This window comes from Lontra canadensis, unplaced genomic scaffold, assembly GCF_010015895.1.
Source record: "Lontra canadensis isolate GAN:19392208 unplaced genomic scaffold, GSC_riverotter_1.0 scaffold130, whole genome shotgun sequence".
Classification (NCBI taxonomy): Eukaryota; Metazoa; Chordata; class Mammalia; order Carnivora; family Mustelidae; genus Lontra; species Lontra canadensis.
In genome coordinates, this window is record NW_022631124.1 from 3839741 (window position 1) to 3858851 (window position 19111).

General features: G+C 54.0%; 1 protein-coding gene across 2 annotated transcripts in view; it reads left to right on the forward strand.

Moving 5' to 3' along the window:
- The window catches only part of SH3RF3 (SH3 domain containing ring finger 3), a 368261-nt gene that overhangs the window by 254707 nt on the left and 94443 nt on the right, over positions 1 to 19111 (forward strand). For both annotated transcript variants that reach the window (XM_032842452.1, XM_032842451.1), the window contains exon 4: positions 5939 to 6292. In XM_032842452.1, coding sequence (XP_032698343.1) covers positions 5939 to 6292 — 354 coding nt within the window. The remainder of the gene's footprint in view (positions 1 to 5938; positions 6293 to 19111) is intronic.

Consider the following 19111-nt stretch of genomic DNA (forward strand, 5'->3'; position numbering starts at 1 on the left):
AGCCTCCGACAGAGTTGGGGCTCTGTCCATCCTGTGACAATGGGATGTTGAAACGAGTACCATTCCCCATCCTGTGCGTTAATCCTTAGGATCATCTCATCCAAAATCCTCGCCTGCACTCAGTCTTTGTGAGTAAGGTCAGGCAGTTCTCTGTGAATTTCAGGTCCACACCTTTGTCTTAACTGCTGGATATTTCTTGTTTTAAACCTCTGTTATCTGAATAATTGCTTCAGTTCACCAGCCCACTTTGGCCAATAAAGGTTCACCTGTCCAATCTGTTGCCTTGAGAAGGGAACACGGCGAGAACAGAATGGGAGGCAAGCAGTGGCCCTGTGCTGGGTGGCATGCATGCAGGGCATGCCAGCACCCAGGGATGAGGGCTGCCATTAAGCCACTACAGCACCCACCACCTCATAAAATGTTTAGTTCTGATATGGGGACCCCTTCAGAGGTTTAAAAAAAAAAAAAAAGCCTCTCCCATAGCAGGTGCACAGCAAGTATTTATTCCGTGAATGGGAGAATGTCAGTGTAGAGGGTTAGCACATGACATTACAAATGTCTAGAGTTCAACATTGCAGTAAACAAAAAATTAATAAAAAAAAGTTTTGCATTGTTAACAGGCCTGTGAGGTCACCACCCATTTAAAATAAAAAGGGAAGGAACAGAAATAGCCTCCCACCCTTGGTAACTGCAGCCAGGGTCCTCCCAGGGTGAGCATTTGCTGACCTAATGTTCATTCTCCCAAAAAAGGTCTGGTTTTTAAAGGCTCATGTTTGAATCTCTAAATGGAACCCAACCCCCTCTAATTGCCAAAGGCATAGATATACCTCAATGACTATAATAATTTTTTAACCCAATGATATAGCAAGATCAGAAAAGCATCTCTGCACTCTGCAGTAAAAAGTGAATGATGGTAGAGCCAGTGAGATGTAGTAGAAAGGGTGTGAGCCACTTGTTAACTGTGTGATGTGGAACAAGACACTTACACTTTTCCTCTGAGTCTCAGTTTCCTCTTCTGTGAAATGGCCGTATTGACCTTAGATGGTCAATACAAAGGTCAGATGAGCCTGGTGGTGATGAAGGTGGGTCTCTCTTGTGTTTGGCTGGTGATGTCACCAGGCCACTTGCCTTGACTTGCTCAGTCAGTGGTCGAGAGCTCTCCTTCTTGCAGACTTTCTCATCAGTGGCCCGAGCTGTTTTCCAGATAGAGCCTTCAAGGAGGAGGGTGAGGGGTGCCAGAGCAAAGCAAACCATGCTCTTCTCACTCACCCCTGCTGTTGATCTAGTCTCGTAAAGAAGGGAGTATTTTACAAATAAGCTCAGATCAGAATGCAGTCAGCCGTCTGTGCCTGCCGCCCTCAGTGAAGTGGGAGGCTCCTGAGATTTTTTTCTGACAAAAGTTGGAGGCAGGTAAAGGCCACTCTCCCTCCACTCCTGAATTTATGAAACTCTCTGGAATAATAGGCCAGCCGTCAGGCATGGTGACCTGTGCTCTGCTGAGCCCACAGGGGTAGGAGCCATGCATTAAAGGCAGACGCCAAGCAAAAGCTGCTGTCTCTGGTCATGTGGCTCTGTTGTGGGGAGAGCGTTTCCTTGTGAAGCCAAGGTTGCAAAGCTGTCCATGTTCTAGTCAAAGAGGGTCTGGCTTGAGCAGCAGTGGTGTCTCCTGGGAGTTTGTAGGCAGGCAGAAACGTGGGTGCCATCCCAGACCTATTGAGCCAAAATCTGCATCTTTACAAGTCTCCCTAAATAATTCACCCCTCAGGGCAGTATAAGCTTCACTAGACCAGCCTCTGTCGCTCACCACAGCATCGCCAGGACCTAGAGCAGAGCCCGGGACACGGCAGGTGCTCAGAAAGTGTTTGCTGTACACATGCAGCCACTGGTTGCCTTCATTTTAAATTGTGACCCCTGCCTTCCAGCACAGTCACCTTTTTGGCTTCCTGGATTTCCGAGAAAGGGAAGACATACTTCCTTCTCTCTGATCTCAGCCCCCAGCCCATGGCTTTGGGGTATGGATGTGTCGAGGCTGTACTTCCGACGCCTGGGTTAGGTTGGAAGGGCTTCCCTATTACTTTGCTCGAGAACCACAGGGCATGTCTCACCCCATTGTCCTTTCTTGCATGTTATATCTGATATCAGCCTGTATGCCTGGTTTTCCAATCTTATTCTTTCTTTAAAAATCCCCTCCCCCATTACCTTCAGTTTAAAGTCCTCTTGACCAGAGCTGGGGATTTCTGGGTAATCGTGTTCTGCCTAGGCCCCCAGCTCTGGCACATTTCTGGGCCAGGTGCCCAAATCCCTTGCTAGCCTCAGGCTCACCGAAGGGGCCTCGGGGCTCATGTGAGCCTATGGGTAAAGTCTTCTTTATTTAACCTGGTCCCAAAATTCACATGCAGCTAGGATTCCACCAGTAACTCATTTAAGAGGACTTCATATGGAACAGTTTGAACAGTGGAAAGAAGAAACTCGTCAGTTGTTCCATTTCCAGATGTTTCTGTGGCTGGAGGGAAGAGTGGTGTGGAGGAAGATCACATCTGAGCTGATGAAGATGGTGAGGCAGAGTCCTACGAAGAGGGTCTTAAGCCAGAGATGGACATCCATGATGAGGGTGCAGCTGTGACTGGCTGGTATTGTCCCCCCAGCAAGACTGGACCCGAGGAGGAGGAAATGTGTGTGGCTGTTGAGTGTTTGGACTTCGGGCTCACTGGGGCAGAGGGCGTCCCGCACAGTGGGAGGGAGAAGGCCAGTGACCATCCTCGCGATCCATGTACAAACCCAGCAAGACTTTCATGTGCTGGTGCCACTACTTTGTTTTCATTTTGTATGGAAGTTGGAAATGTCTTCTATTCCTGCCCAAAAACAGTCAAAATGGGGTTTATTAGGTGCATTCATTAATCATCAGTTGTGTGTTTGTGTGTGTGTGTGTGTGTGTGTGTGTGTGTGCCGTCTATGCCTAGGTGTTCTGTCTCTGTGGGGGTGGAGAAACAGATTAGGGGACCAGCCACATTCAGAGGGAGAAGCAGAGCTCTTTCATTGCCAGAGAAGCATCTTGGTGGGGAGCAGGGGGCATCTGGGGCAGAATAACAGGAAACATTCATTCTCCCCACCACATACCACTCTTCACGGTTGGCAGTCAGCAGCCACTCACAGAATGTTCTAGAATTCTGCTTGTAGGGGGAAAAAGGGGGCTGATTTCAATGTTCACTGCCTCCTCGGCCCCCCAGGACCCCCAAGCTAACTGGCCGGAGTCCCCCAGGCCAACGAGGTGGGACTGCAGCCTATGCACAGGAGAACAGAATCCTGTGGTTTCCTGTAGTGTGGACGGCTGTGGGCAGGCAAGCAGACACTGCCCCCACTTGGTGTATGAGGAAATGGGAAACCAAGGCTGCAGCCAAGGGGTGCAAAGCAGGAGCTGCTGTCCAGGGCACATGCTACTGGATGAGGGTGTCTGCAGTCACGGGCCCTGTGGACTGGGTTGGCCTTGGTGATGCCAGCTGCCAGACCCAGCCCTGAGCATCATTCATCGTGGCTAATCAGAGCTTGTTAATGGCAGCTCCCCCCAACCGTGAGTGTCACCTCAGGGACCCAGGCACAGATTTGAAAAGCAAAGACTCAGTCAAGAAGATAAAACTGAACTTTCTTCATCGGGAGGGTCTTTCGTTGATATGTCCCTTGCCTCCTGCTGAGATGTCTGGGACCCTAAGGCCACTGATGATGTGTGGAGAGTCACCACTAGGAAGCCGCCCTCCTGACTCCCTCAGCTGGCTGAGAACACCTATCTTCCGTGGATGTTCATTGGCCTTCCCTCTCGGTGCCCACTGTGGGAATGGGTGATAAAGGCATGCTGCCCCCCACCCCAGTATCCATCAGGGAGGAGGCAGCATGCTTGGCTGTAAGCATCCCGCCAGGGGCATGTCTGGAGGACTGACCGGGGTGGCATTGGCTCAGGTCATGGCTCCATGTTGTCTGGTCATGTGTACACCCCTGCTCTGTCGCTGCCTCATATGCAGCTAAACCACGCAGCATCTCATACAGTCCCGGTTGGCTGCTCTGGGGAAGAGCTGAGTTATTTTCGCCGAGACTTGGCCATTATTGGTGCCATCATGTCAATGTAATAATGTCCCACATGGAGAGACAGGGCAGAAAGTGTGGAGTCTGTGCTCCGAATCTGTGCACATAAAGAAAAGGCATTGTCCCTATCGCCTCCTGTTTCTCCTTGGTCCTCTTGGCTCCGTCGCATGGGTGAACAGCACTGGGCTCCAGGAGGCCAGCCCGGGGGTGTTCGTTCAGAGCAGCCCACGGAGGGGGCCGGGAGGCACCGGCCACTGGCTTGTTCTGGGGGCGAGCACTGTGGAGGAAGCAAATGAATAAAGTCATAAAATAGAGCAAAATAGCTGAGCCTAGTTGGAAGAAACATTTCAAAGGAAATAATCCTGGATTTAGATCACACATTTTGGGGCCTACAGTGAGTTTTTCAGAACCTCCCTCGGAAAGGCAGGTATTTGTAATGGAAATGCTGACAGCTCTGCAGCCTTGCCTGGGCTGTCTGTGGGCGGCTGGACGGCCAGCTGCTGCGTGTGTGATCTGCTGGCATTATGGAGATGAAGCCTTCCAGGCTCTCACTGCTCCAATGCAGAGGGACCTTTTATTAGTGTTATTATTAACTCATCAAGATGCTACCAGCGGCAAATGCTAGTCGTGAACGGTGCATGAAGACCTGGTGTTTCTCCTCTGCCATCCTAGGACTGAAGAATATTCCCTAATCCAGACGCCCCTGCAGGTGGCAACGTGGCCCTTCCTGGCGTGGCCCCCCAACCCAGCTCCAGGCCATGTTCCCGGCTCAGTTGAGGGCATGGGTGTGGCTCCCGCACCACGTGACCTGTAGATCCGCAGCTGGTTCCCGTTCTTCTCTACCTGCCTGCAGGGACCTCCCAGCTTGTGGAGTCCCCTGAACCCCTCCCTGTGCCTACCTGCCTCCACTCCCGTCTGAGCCTACAGCAGCCTAGCCTTGTGAAGCCTGCCCAGTCCCATTCCTCCGTGAGGCTTCAGATCACCCACAGTGGTCTCTGAGGACTCATGCCTTCCCTAAACTGGTACCTCAGACAGGGGTCACCTGGAGAGCTGACCCCAGTTACCACAGTCACCCGGAGAGCTGACCCCCCACTTACCACAGTCACCCGGAGAGCTGACCCCAGTTACTACAGGCTGCTCACAGACTCGAGCCCATCACACCTTTCCTGACAAACACCACCTAGGATGAAACTTCTGTCAAAGACAGTCTTTCCTGTAAAAGCATCTGCTTTTCTATGGAAGAGGTGCGGAGACAAGGGAAGGAGCTGTGCCCTGAGTCCTTGCAGAATCGCTGGAAACAGTGCGGTCTTGCCTTCTCACAGCGTGGGGGGGCAGGTCAGCTCTGGGTCTTAACAGGCTGAGTGGAGCCTAGTCCTGCCCAGAGCATCTGTGCTTCCTGCTCAGCAGGTCGGGTGTTCCCCACCACCTGCAGTCCTCAGGGGACAAAAAGTGCATTCTGGTCACGTACCTTGCCTTTTTCTGCTAGCGTGGCCAAAACTGTCCCAGGCAGGCCAGAACCTGTCACCGTGTCGAGTGTGGGGCCCACAGGTGGGCGTTCCTTCCTCCTCTTCCTCTGTCCCACGCCCTCTGCAGGTATGTACCTCCTATAGAAATGGACACCCCAGGAAAGGATCGGGGCTACCCCGGGGCAGACAAAAGAGCTGCTCAATAAAATCTACAGATGTCACCACAGCCTCTGCTGTGTCTGTGCCCGGCACCATTTATAGGGAGGCCCCTTGGCAAGATCTAGGGGACTGTGAACACATGGTTGGGTTTAATAGGGGACACAGGCTGTCAGCATGGAGAGCAGGCTGGACCGTGTGACCTCTACTTAACAAAACCTTCCTCTCCCTTTCTCACCTAGCTCAATGACTCCGCCAAGCAGCTCATTGAGATGGACAAGCCATGCCCAGCTGCTGCGTCGAGCTGCCACGCCCCCTTGCCCTCTGATCCTGGCGCGGCAGCCAGTGTGGCCCCAGGACCCGCATTAAGCAGCACGGGGGCGGTCAGTGCCTTTCAGCGGCGTGTGGACAGCAAGAAGAATGCCAAGAAGCGCCACTCCTTCACCGCGCTCAGTGTGACACACAAGTCCTCCCAAGCCACAAGCCACAGGCACTCCATGGAAATTAGCGCTCCGGTCTTGATCAGCTCCAGCGATCCCCGGGCTGCGGCCAGAATCGGAGACCTGGCTCATCTGTCCTGCAGTGCTCCCGCCCAGGTAAGGTCCTCAGGGTGCGGGCAGGGAGATGTCTGAGAGTCCCATCCCCAGCTGTGTGCTCAGCATCCCGTCCCCGAACTTGCATGGGGAAGGCTGTGGCAGCAGTGCCCTTTGGGGCCACCGTGACTACCTTCTCCTGCCTGTCCTCAAAGACCCCATGAGCCTTGGTCTTGTCACTACCAGAGTAAACATGTGAGTGGTACTCAGTGTTCAGAGGTGTCTAGATGGTATGTGAGGTGCTTCTCCTTGGCCCATGACACGGCCCTTGAATAACATCGGCTCGTTACTCGAGACAGTCTTCCTTTCTCAATGTGTATTCGGCACATCTGATCATGTCTTGTAGAAAGTCTGGGTTTAGTTTGTTTTTAGCACTAGTACGTTTTTAGCATCTCTGTAACACGCGTTTTCCTTTCAGCAGTGCTCAGAACCAGAATGAACTGCATTGTTTGGTACTTTGATTATTATTTTTACAGATACCTTCTATTTCTAGACATGGCACTGGTTCCATTCCAGTAGGAAGATGAAGGAAATGGGAGGGACCTCATTTTCAATCCAGCAGCCAAAGGTGGCCCCAGGGCCACCAGGCCAGGGTGTGCCCCATGGCCCACATTACTAGTCTCAACACCCTTTGGTCGCTATGTCCTGTCATCATGGGTACTAAGCCCAAGGTTCAGGCTTCCCCAGTGTTCACTGGAGGTTATGAATGACCTGAGCAGAGCTCTCTGGCCCTTTCCTCCTGGCCTACAATGTGGGCTCCATGCACGCACGTGCAGGATTTCATGTTCTTTCTGTGTCTCCCTTGTCCTCACGTGCTCTCAGCCCTCCTGTCCACAGCTCCTGAGTTGATGGAACAGAGGTAAAGTTCCCGGGTTCTGCAGTCTGGGTCAACCTCTAGCATAGGAAGGAACAGATTTTTTTTTTTTTTTAATTTGTGCCCAACTTTGCTCCACAAGGACTTAACTGCTGAGTTAGTTTATTGCTGTAGAGGACTGGGACCTGGGTCTCATTTTCCAGCAATTACACTTGAAGTGAAAGTCGTGGCTGGACTCTAGACTTTCATGAGGGCCATTGAAAAGGGTGAGAGGTCAAGCAAAGCAGTTTCCACCTATCTCCCATCCCAAATGAACTTTTTATTGGGACATATATGAGGTGCCATAAGGGCGAGCTGCCACATGCACTGACCTGCAGGCACCAGCATGCTGTCCATGGCCAGATGCACCCAGAGACAATCTCTCAGCTCTGCCAGCCACCAGCCACCCTCCCGGGTTGGCAGGGTTTTATTGGCCTTGCATGTCACACTGAGATGCCCATCCCTGGCCCACCTGAGGACCACCCAGGGCAGCTGCAGGTCCTGGAGCTGGCCACAGTGCCATGTGGCTCCTCCTCCCTGCCATGCCAGGCACACTGGGAGGGGGACCCAGTCCCAGGGTTCTGTGCTTGGGAGGGCAGGCTTGGGCTTTGTCAACATGAACCTGGATAAATCCAGCGTCACTGCTGCCATGCCTCTGTCCACAAACAGAGGCCTCCGCTGACATCAGGGGATAGGCTCAGGCCGGCAAAGCAGGAGCGCCTGGGCTCTTGGTACCTGGGCATGCGTGGTTCCAGCAGATGTCCTGCCAGCCCCCTACCCACCCCCTGGACTGCTCTACACTCAATATGTGCACCCAGGCTGTGGCACGGACTGTCTTCACTGACAGGGTGGACTCTTAGCCCCCGTGAGATGGAGCGAGCCGCTCATCATGAGCGTAGGCCAGTTCTGCCCCCGTGGATGCAGCCCTCACCTGCACACCCAGGGCTTCCGAGCCATAGGAGCAGAGGTGTCAGCACTTTAGGTTACGGGTCCCAGAGCATTTTCTTTCAGAGAACAAGGGCAGCTGTTGTCACTGGCACTTACCTAGACCTGGTTGAACATTGCACGGTGCTGTATAGAAAGTTCGTAGCAACGGGCCTGTGTGCTCTGGAACCTCAGTGGACAGAGACGAGGCGTTTGGGCCTGCGTCCTGCTCGCAGCCAGGCTGGCGTGCGTGGCCTTGGGTGAGCAGCTCCAGCTGTGTCTGTTTGCAAGACAGGCTCTGATGGTGACAGACACCTTATGTGGACGAGATCGGATCTGAAAGGGCCCCCCAGTGTGAGATGATTGTGCTGCTCTTTGTTTAATTGACTGGATTCCAAAGCCCTGTGGAGCAAGACGAACCAAAAGCAAACAGGACACACACATGCACACACACACACACACACACACACACACAACACACAAACACCAGTGTGGCTGATATGCTCTGGGCGGGTGAGATGCATGGACAAGGGAGCCCCGCATAGCTGGTTAGAGTTCATCACTGTCACTGACCCTTCTCGCTCTCTTTTGTGTTGCTTTTTAAAGTGGGAAGGAAGTGTGGGGGCTGTGGTTTCTATAGAAATGGCTCCACAACCCAGGAGCGGTTTCTCTCCTCTCAGCCCGAATGCAGAGAGCACCAGTAAGCCTGAGGCCACAGGGTCCCCACAGAGCGCAGAGAGGGGTGCACGCTGTCCTTGGAGTGGCCTCTGGGATGTGTGTGGTCTGTGGCTCATTCTCACAGCCCCTGGGAGAGCGGCTCCGTCCTCATCTCCTGCCCTCTCTTGACCTCACCTCCCTCATCTGGGCTTCTTGGCGCATCCCACTGGCAGCAGAGCCAGTGAGCCAATAGCTTGGATTATCTTCATTCGCACATGAGGAAACTGAGGCCCAGAGGGTGTAAGTAAGGTCTCAGTGCTGTGCGCATCTGACAGTTTCCCCTGCAGCCATCAAGACTAGCATGGACGTGAGTCCAGGATACGGACGTCACTTAACCCCTCAGCTTCCTCTTGTGTAAACATACAGGACTGACCGCAAGCCTGGGGAGGTGAAGAAGGAAAATGGCCACCAGGCCCTGCAGAGAGTGACTCTGTAAAGGCTGTCCCCCTGTCTCCTTCCCGTTCTCTCTTAGTCTGGGATCTGGCAACGTGCAGGCTTGGGCAGTGTCTCGGGTGGAGGCCTGGGCTCTTCCACTCACTAACTGTGCACCTTAGGTGAGTGGCTGAGCCTTTCTGAACCTACAGAGCTGCCACTGAGTGCCAGGTTCAACACTATCCTGTTACCTCTTGACCCTGGAAAAGCTGTCCCATCTCTTCTCGCAGAGCCTCGGTTTCCTCATCTGTTAAACGATGGAGCAACTATGCAGTGAAATGAGAGTACGAGCTGTCCTCTTCTCTGTGGGTGTGTTGTTGGCTATGTTGGTTGTCTCTGCTGCCCAGAGAACCACGGAAGGAATCACCAGCTCCAGAGTGTTAGATGGGACACTGGCGCCCGGACCTCATGAATTCTGGCCACTGCTCTGTTCCAAAATTCTTCCTGTGCCATGCACTGCACTGGCCCCTGGCGGCGGTAGAAGGCCACAGGTGGTTGAAGGGGTGGGTGGCAACCACACTGCCCACAGCCACATCCTGTGAAGGAAGCCGGCTCAGTCAGCATCCCCACAAGCCTGTGACTGCTCCTGACTCTCAGCCACCCACTGGTCTGTCCCCAGCGACATCCAGGCCAGGCTATGTGTGCTCCCCGGCCTCGTGCACCCACCAGGGAAATCCAGGGACCCTGCCCGGAATCCAGGGTGGTAAGGTCCAGCCTTGGCAGCATGTCACTGTCACCTGGAGGCCTGGAGGTTGGAACATGCCCTCAGCACAGCTCCAGCCCCACAGTGCCAAGGTGGCTGGTCTGGGGCACGGCCTGGGTCTGGGGCCTTGAGAACCTCCTAGCTCATTGTGTGGAATGAGAAGCACCAGAACCTCAGACCCCAGCCACTGCCCCTCCCCCACATGGTGGGCTGTACCACTGGCCAGGCCTAGACCTGGGCCCTGAGTCCTCAGACGGTGACCAGCATCCCGTCACACCTGGCCCTGAGGAAGTCCTGGGGTACAGGGACTTAAGTGCTAAAAATGGGACAGTCAGGCACAACAGGTCATCCCAGAGCATTTTGTTCCCTTTGCTGGGCTCCAGAGGGTGGTGTGTGGAGGCTTTGTACAGAAACATAATGTGGTCCTCTCTGTGCAGGGCCTGTGCCAGAGGCCTGGAAGCAGGGTAGGGCAACAGTGAGGAGATACAAAGTAGGCTGGGATCCTGGCCGCCTGGTTCCTAATTGGTGTGTCATGCCACCAGGGGAGGCTTTTAACCTTCTGGCCCCAGGGCCCACCCTATCAGCGAAACCCAAGTCAGAAAGGGAAGATGGGCGCGCTGTGTTAGCCAGGCCCATGTGCAGGGATGCTGGAAGCCACACTGGGCTCCGGGTCCAGTCTGCTCCGGGCTCCGGTCTGCTCCCAGGCCTCATTCTTATGCCCTTGCCAGAGAGACCACCGCTCCCTGAGGCTTGAGGTATTTACCTCCCCCATCAAAGCCAAGGCATGGGCCCGGCATGCTGTCACAGCAACAGGTAGGGGGTGTGTCCTCCTGTGCGGGGCGGAGAGAGGGCCAAAAATGGGGTCTTATCACCAGTGGAGCTCTTTGAAGCTCTCCGGGGGGTCAGCTGTGCAGCCAGACGCCATGCTGGGCCCAAGGCTGGCCAGTGACACCCACGGAGGCTGTTTCTCTAGGGCTCTGGCACTAAGAACAATCTGCATGTTTTTAAGGGTTGTTTTCAAAAAGGAGAGAAAGAAACAACACAGAGCTGAAGTACGCATTCTCTCGCCCTTTACAAAAAGAGGCTTTGCGGCTGAGACCCCTTGCTGCTGGCCCTGAGAGGCAGGAGAGGCCACGAGGAAGAGAAAAGGAGAAACCTGCAGTCATACAGGGTTGGCCCAGGTCTGGAGCAGGGTGTCCTCAAGCAGAACAGGAAGAAGGCTTTGACCTTGGCCTGAAGTTCGAAGGCACCAACTCCATGTCCTGCCCTGGTCTGGAGCTTAGCAGGAGGGTGGGGAACCTGGGAGGTTCTGGAATCCGTGGGCCTTTCTTACCATGGAGTGTGCTCTCGGGCACAGCCTTCTCATGAGGTTTCAGCATACCACGTGGGAACCCAAAGGCTCTAGTTGACCCCAGGGATGAGTTCTAGAGAACCAGAGGCACCGGCACGAGGCAGAGCAAGCAGGAACAGGAGGGAAGGTGGCCACATGGCTGCCTTTGCCCGGCCTTGCTGTCCCTCCTGGAGGTGCAGAGCAGGTGCAAGGGAGTCAGCCCTTCTCCCTCCTGCTTGTCTTCTCCGTACTGCCCATGGAGGCCTTTCCTACTCTTATTTTTTGTCCTTATTATTACCAGTAGTCCATTTATTTCTTCCTGCCTTCAATCACCCAAGACCACTGTGGTTAATTTCTGTATGGGAAACGTGGGTCCCTTAGGTCCCACAAAACTCATCGTGGGACCTTGCATAAGATGGATGGCCACCTCACAGAAATGTTTTCTCTGGACCCCAAAAAGAGAATGACCTAAATAACAAGCCCATAGGCCTCAGATTCCCAGACTGACCTGTGGAAGATGTATTGTGAAACTGTCCAGGGAAGGAGCGTGGCTGTTTCCTCCAAATTCCACTCATTCTTCCCTCTTCCAGCTTCTCCTTTCTCATAGTGGACATGCCCAGCTCTGCAGTCCCAACCACTACCTCCTCCCTGGCTGCCCACACCCAGCCAGCTAGGACCTGTGTCCCCACTCTGTGTCCTCCTTCTTGACATCCAGCAGCTTTGGATGCTGTGCAAGCCTCTCCTCCCTGTGCTTCTGGGACCCTTCTCCAAGTTGTGAGCAGTTCTCTTGCCCCTGCACTGGACTCTCTTCCTCCAGCTCCCACATGAACACCAGCGTTCCCCTGGGCTTTTCTTTCTGTCCTATGCCTGCCCCCGGGGATTCTCATCTAACCAACAACTAAACCCCAAACTGTCTAAACTCTGCCTTCCTACACTTTACTCAACTATCAATTCTTTCCTCTTGCTGCCTGACGGCTTCCCCTGGAGAGGTACCTCATTCCAATCCATGTCAGAAGAGGACAGCCATTCTCTTCTGTCCTCAAACCTTCCTCTCCATTCCATCTGATCCAAACTCCCAAAGCTAAGACCCTGTATCCTCCCTAGTCTGCTCTCCCTGTCACCTCAGCCTCCAACCAGGTGTCAGCTCTAGTTCCCAAGCATTTCTCCCATGGCATTAGTCACAAACAACTCCTGACACCATATGGTTGAACACAGGGAGCATTCATCAGGGGCCGGTGCCGTGGGTCAGGCCACCCTCCTGAATGGCGTGCTCATGGCATCCTGCCTCCTTCCTCTTATAGCTCTGCGGCCTACGGCACACGGCCTGCAGCAGGAAGAGAGGCACAGGTCATTTGCTAGCACCGGTCACTCAGCCCCAGCTTTCCTGCAAGGGGCTGGGCACATGGTGAAGTACTTCGATATCAGCCACGTCCATGGAGTCCCTCTCTCCGTGGCACCCACTCTGCCTTGCTTCAGGCTTCTCTGCACCCTCAGCAACATGGCATTGACTGATTCCTAGCTCCCTGCTTCTGGGGTTTCCTATGAAATCTATCTGTATTAAGGCCGATCTTTCCACAAATGCTTCTGGAGACTTTGCATTGCCTTAGGATAAAGTCCAAGCTCCTTAGCTTGGCCTGCAGAGCCCTTCAGACTTAGCCCCAGGTTGGCTTTCCAGCCTCCCCCTCCCAGGCTCCATCCACTCCTGCACTGGCTGTCCTGACCTGTCCCTGTGTGCCTCACACCAGCACGGCTTGGCGGCCCCCTCACCGAGAAGGCTGCCTGTGCCCAGCCCGACTGTGTTTCTTGCTCACCCTCTTCCCCCTTGCGTCCTAACCCCCACATGACACACAGACACTGCAGTGTGTAGTAAATTCCTGCTCACCCTTTAAAGCACCATCTGAAGTGGTTTCTTCCCTTCTGGAGGTTTTCATGGCTCCAGGACACCCTTCCACCAACCAAATTCATTCCCCTGTTTCCTCTGTGCCTGTGGGACTTTTTCCATACTTTTATCATGGAATGTGTGGCCATTGTCATTTGTGTATCTGGCCACTTCCCTGACCCTCGCATCTTTCAGGGTGGGAACTGGGTGTCAGTCACTCCTGTATCCTGGCACCTGACCTGTGGCAGAGCTCATACCCGTTCGATTTCTTCTAGGGTGGGCATGGGGTATGTGTCCTCTGCACTGTGGACTGAAAGGTCTTGCACACTTAACAATGTGATGCCCGAAGTGCTACAGGGCCTCCCCTCTGTTAGCAGCTCCCTGAGGGCTGTAGAGAGGGGACAGCTGCAAGGTGACCAGCGGAGGGGCTCCCGGGGGCGCATGGTTGGCTGAGCCTCAGATGGCCTGCCCTGCTTGAATTTGCACCCTTATGAATTATTTCTCCCTGCCATTTGGAGAGGTCAGAGGTCAGCTCGGCTCCTCATAAATAATGAAGCAGCACTCAACATGTCTCCTTTCTGCTGGGGGAGGGAGGGTTACCACAGGAGAGGATGGAGACCAGGCTATGCAGGCTGACTCCCATTTTTTTAACCCAGTTATTTGTTTAGAGAGATCATTGGATCAACTAAGAGACGATTGCTTGCATTTTAGAACCATTCCCTCATAGACCAAACAGGAAACCAAGGGAATGGCTTAGGTCACCCCCCAGAGTGCCTGAGGAACCTCCATGGCTTCCTTTAGGTCTGGGGTGCCCTGGATTGGTCCGTGTGAGGCAGATTATGCTATGGTAACAAGCAGCCCCGCACTCTCAGAGGCTTCCTTCTCGGCCACTCTACATGTCTATCTCAGGCAGCCCAGGGCTCTGGCCCATGGCACCCTCTGCCCGGGCACCAACAGACACCTTCAGGCCAAGTCTGGCCCTCTACCTGTTTTGGTACAGTTTTGTGGAACACAGCCACCGCTGCTCATTTATACCCCATCTGTAAGTGTTTTCAGGCCATACCGAGGAGCTATGACAGAGACCACATGACTCACAGCACCTAAGATACTCCTCTTCTGTAGGGAAAACTCTTGGGGCCCTCTGGCCTGGACTGTCTTGTCGCTATGGCAGGGGCAGGAAGTGCGGCGACCAGAGCAGAGGCCCCCTGTCCTTGCAGAGGGTGGGGAGACAGAGTCTGCCCGTAAGGAGGAGTGGAGACCCGCCCCCGTGACCCCACAGCCCCAGAACCCCCACATCTGTTGGCAGATGTTGACGTGGAGGCTGGGAAGCTTGAGAGGCAGAACTCTGCAGTTAGTGACAATGGGAAGGGCCAACGCTTTGAAGTCCCGAAGCCAGTATTCTGGTGCTAGTGGCTGTGGGGCTGCCTGTGGGTGCACACAGGTTCTGTGGGGCCAAGCACCCCATGTCTGGGGAGGGCTCCCCAGTGGGCTCTGTCTGTCCGTGCAGGGCCAGGACCCCACGCAGGCTGACCCCGTCCAGCCAGGAACAGGTGCCTTCCCCAGACCCCGAGTGTTTCTCAGCGTCCGAGCTGGATGGCTTACAAATCAACTTCTCTTAAGCCAACAGAAACCCCAGAGATTAGGAAAAGGCCCTTTGAAATCCATGGATGGGGAAGCGTTTGAAATTGAGCAGGAAAAACATCCAAAGGGAACACCCCACAAGTGCCTTCCTGCATCTGAGAAGTAATTAGGAGAACTCTACTTGGAAGCTTCCAGGGCATCTTTAAGATGCCCCCCTCGCCCCACCTGCCATCACAGGGGCAGGCGCGAGACACTCTGCCAGCTGCTCTTGCTGGCTGGCTCTCATCTTTGTCCCAAGGCAGCGCTGGGGGCAGCCTGGAGGAAGTGATGGTATCTGCGTTCCTGATCAGACTGGAGGCCCCCACCCCCACCCCTACCTCCAGCTCCAGCTCCAGCACACCCCCTCCCACAGGTCAGAGAACTGCTGCTTATTGTTAACATTTTCAGAAAGTTACACATTGAACTCCATGCCTTTCGAAGGATCCAAAAAAACAGTAACAAGGGAACATGGGATGAATTTAAAAATCCCATCCTTGAGGACCTTGTGTGAGGAGAGCTTTCTTTTGCAAATCTGAGAATTGCTGTGTCCATGATATACAGCTGTGCCTTCAAGGTGGGGACAGAGAACCGTGGCCTGGCTGTCCTCATCAGCTCCCAGGTTTTTCATCCATGGTCTCAGGTGCCAACCAGGCTTCTCTTGCTGCTATGACAAGACAGGAATTGCAGCCACAGTTTCTGTCTGTGCCTCAGGCCATCTGTTGTTGGGTGAGGGAGGGACAGAGAAGGGAAGGTCCCTGCTGAGTGCCCACGAGCTCTGGGTAGGCACATGCTGGTCCAGGCATGCAGGTGAGCTGCTGGTTCCCCCAGTCCATCCTCTCAAGTTTGGTGAATTTTTGTTATAGCAGCAGCCCATGGCAGGTTCAGAGAACCTGGTTCAGGACCCCAGGTTCATAGACCCCAGCCTCTAGGACCCACCCAGCCCACCAGGAGACCAGAACATAGATCCACGCCATGGAGGCTAGAAAGTAGGAAGCATGACAGATGAGCCCAAGGGAAGGGCATGACAGGTCAGAGGAGGAAGGGTGACATTGCTTTTAGAAGGGAACAAGACGAAAGGAGGAAAGAACAGGCAACAAGGCTCACTGAGGTCAGCTTCCTCCAGGGTCTTCCATGTCCCCTCAAGACTCATGGTTTCTTGGCAGGAGGGTCATGGGATATTCAGAACGTTCCCACCTCCTCCCTGATCTCCTAGCTGTTTCACCCACTGCCCCATCCAGCCCCAGACACTTCCCAGGGTACACCTCACCCCCAGACATCGTCTAGACCCAGTGAGAGGCAGGAGACTCCTGTGGTCTCCCCTGACCAGCCTTCCTCCTGTACCCTGAGCTTGCACAGCCAGGCTGCGATAGCCACCAGCTCTCTTAATGGCACCACAGCCTGTGAGCTTCACTAACACGGGTCTGTTTGTCCCTTTTGCACCCTTGGTGCCTGTCACAGAGCCTCTATGCAGGGGGCTCGCAGAGGCATGGATGGATGGACAGACACACTGAATTAGAGTTGAACAGAAGAGTTTCTCAAAGCCTGTCCCTCCTGTAGCCTCTCCCTATATAGGAAGCACCTTCTGTTTGAAGGTGGAACAGACAGGTCATTAGGATATGACTAATGTTCACTTTGTGCAAAGCCAGATAAAGATATCTTGGGTCTTAAAGACACACAGAGAAAGGAGCTATGTCTACAGGAGCTTCTAGCACCTTCCTAGCTTAATACCATCAAGCAAGCTGATTTTCATTCGCTAAACTGGAGCCATGTTGTGGATACTATTCTCCCATATCCTGCCCACATTTTTTTTTTTTTTTGGCCTTTTCCCTTAAGAATGTTCTGGGGATGTCTTATGAATATTTTGGCACAGCTGTGGCTTTTTGATCCCTAATATTGGCCCAGTAAGATGAGGGTAGAAGCTGGAGGTTCCTCCTACCCCACCTAGAGCAGGGGTCGGCAAACTCTTTTCCAGGAAAGGGCCAGATAATAAGTATTTGGACTTGTGGGCAATATGGTCTCTGCCACAGCTACTTCTGTCCTTGGGAGCAAGCAGCAAATGGATGAGCGTAGTTGGGTGCCATTAAACCTTCATTCACAAAAGCAGGGGGCAGCCGTATTGGAGCTGCGGGTGAGTCCATTGACCCCTGAGCAGAACATGGAGACGAAGTGAGGGACCTGAACCCCCAGGCCTGGAGTCAGCAGCTTGGATGCTAGAGGCAGATGCTGGTGAGTGAATCAGAGCTCCTGCAGAGAGAACAGCAGGGGGTTGCATTGGAGGTGAAGGGAGGCCTCCTGAAGGCCTCCATCCTGGGCAGCCAGACACCTTTCCCGAGTGCCTGCAAGAGAGCAGTAGAGGTTATGTGGGTACAAAGCATGGCCCGCTCTCCTGGGACCAACAATCTTGTTCAGGCTCCTTAGCCTCTGACCCCAAGCTGCCAGCGTGAGCTCATCCAGCCCAGCCACAGCCCACCCCCCACCCCCGCTGCCTGGCCCTGCTGGGCCTCCCCAGCCCGAGTCCCCTGGGCCAGAGCTGGGGAGGCACCCCTAAGCCCTCTGGCCCTGCAGGCTGTCTGCAGCTCTTTTTGGAGCCAATCAGGAGAAGCAGGCCATAAATGTTTCATTCTAAAGTTTTCTTTAGAAAGCACGTTCCTAAGAGTCTGATTTACACTCCATGTTCCCAAGTGGTAACGTGTGATGAATAAAACATGCTCATTTCATGGCTCCTTGGGGTGATGACAGTGTTTTCTGGACTCATATTAAAAATTAAAACGTGGAGATGTTTTTCTCAGGGTCTTATTCTGTGCCAGCATGGCCAGGAAAGCGACTTGGAGCCCCCATACGGCCTGCCAACCGCAGACCCCCCTTTTCCCTCTTCTTTGTCCCAACAGGAAAATAAAATGGCCCGCGTTCCAGTATGGCTCAGGGGCCCCATTAAAATGCAGCTCTGGGCCTCGGGTGTCTGGTAACAACCTGACAATTTAGAATCAGGGATCCACAGCCACAGCACAGCAGCCAGAACCTGACACTGGGCTTCCAAGTGGCAGAGGCCAGAAACCACAGGAAGATGTGCGGGGCACAGGGCACCATGAGAAGCAACAGTCCAGGTTTTACTGACCCCCTGCTGCAGGGGTGTGTGAGCTCCTCACCCGTGCAGTCCCGGTGGGTCTGTCTTTTATTGGCGGCAAAAGGAGGCTGGGAAGGGGGGAAGTCTGCCTGGCCCCTGCCTCCCAACAGGTATGTGTCCTCGGAGGCCACTGTGTGTGCATGGCTCCAGGGAACAACAGCACTGGGCCCCTTGGCATGCTGTCCTGCTCTTTGCTCACACCGTGGTCAGTTCCATCTGATGGGGCCTCATGTCTGACCTGTGCCCCAGCCAGCTGACCCCACATACACTGGGCTCCTGTCCAAAGATCATGGACTATGGTTTTTGAACATTAGGTCCAAAGGGCTTGCTGGACTGCCAAGTCCCTGGTGGTGTTGGCTGGTGTCCCCAGACTGGGGTGCACTCACCTGCCTGGGCTGAACACCAGCTCATGTCCCTTCTAGAGCCACCAAAGAAGAATATGACGTGAATCTGTTTTCTCAGAGCCGCAGACCTTCCTTGAGACAGAGCAGGGGCGCGGTTCCATGGTGCGCAAGGCTGGGCTGGGCTTTGAAGTCACAGCAGAGATGTCCACCTGCTGACCTCTGAGATGGGAAGATTGTCTTTTCGAGGGCTGCACTCCCAATTATTTTTATCTGAAAGCAGCTGTAGTGGCTTCTCCCTCCTTATTTTTATCCCTGCCTGATTTCTCTCACTCCTGCCAAGGCTTCACTAATCCCTTAAGGCCAGAATCATTTAAATTAAGCCATTAAAAATCAAAGCAATATCAGCAATGCGGCTCTTGGCTAGGAGGAACCAGGCCTCAGTCCCGAGGCCCAGAAAGCCCACTCCGGCATGGTCAGAGCTGGAGGGCAAGAGGCCCAGAACACCCTGGTGTTGCATTAAATCAGTCTCAAACTAAACTTCGTTTGTGCCGTGTGCTCAAGGAGCAACGGTGTAGCAGTTGCCTCCACTGGTGTAGCAGTGCCTCCACTGAACACCGTGCCTCCCAGGCCCTGGGAGGATGCTGATGATGAGGAACCTGGTGGGATGCACTGTGCTCATGAATTTTTAATCAAAATCACTTAAAGGAGAGCCCCTTCTTGCTGTGATAACTGCCAGTGGGTAGCAGTGGCCTGGCTGCCTCTTGGGGCTCCTCAAGTGGCTCCAAGATCTCATGAGTTACGTTCTGCTCCGCTGGGCGTGTGGTCCTCAGTCATCCACAGCTCAGCAGTCAGTGGGGGTCACCCCATCCACCCCTTGGCCCCAGCAACATTTCTCA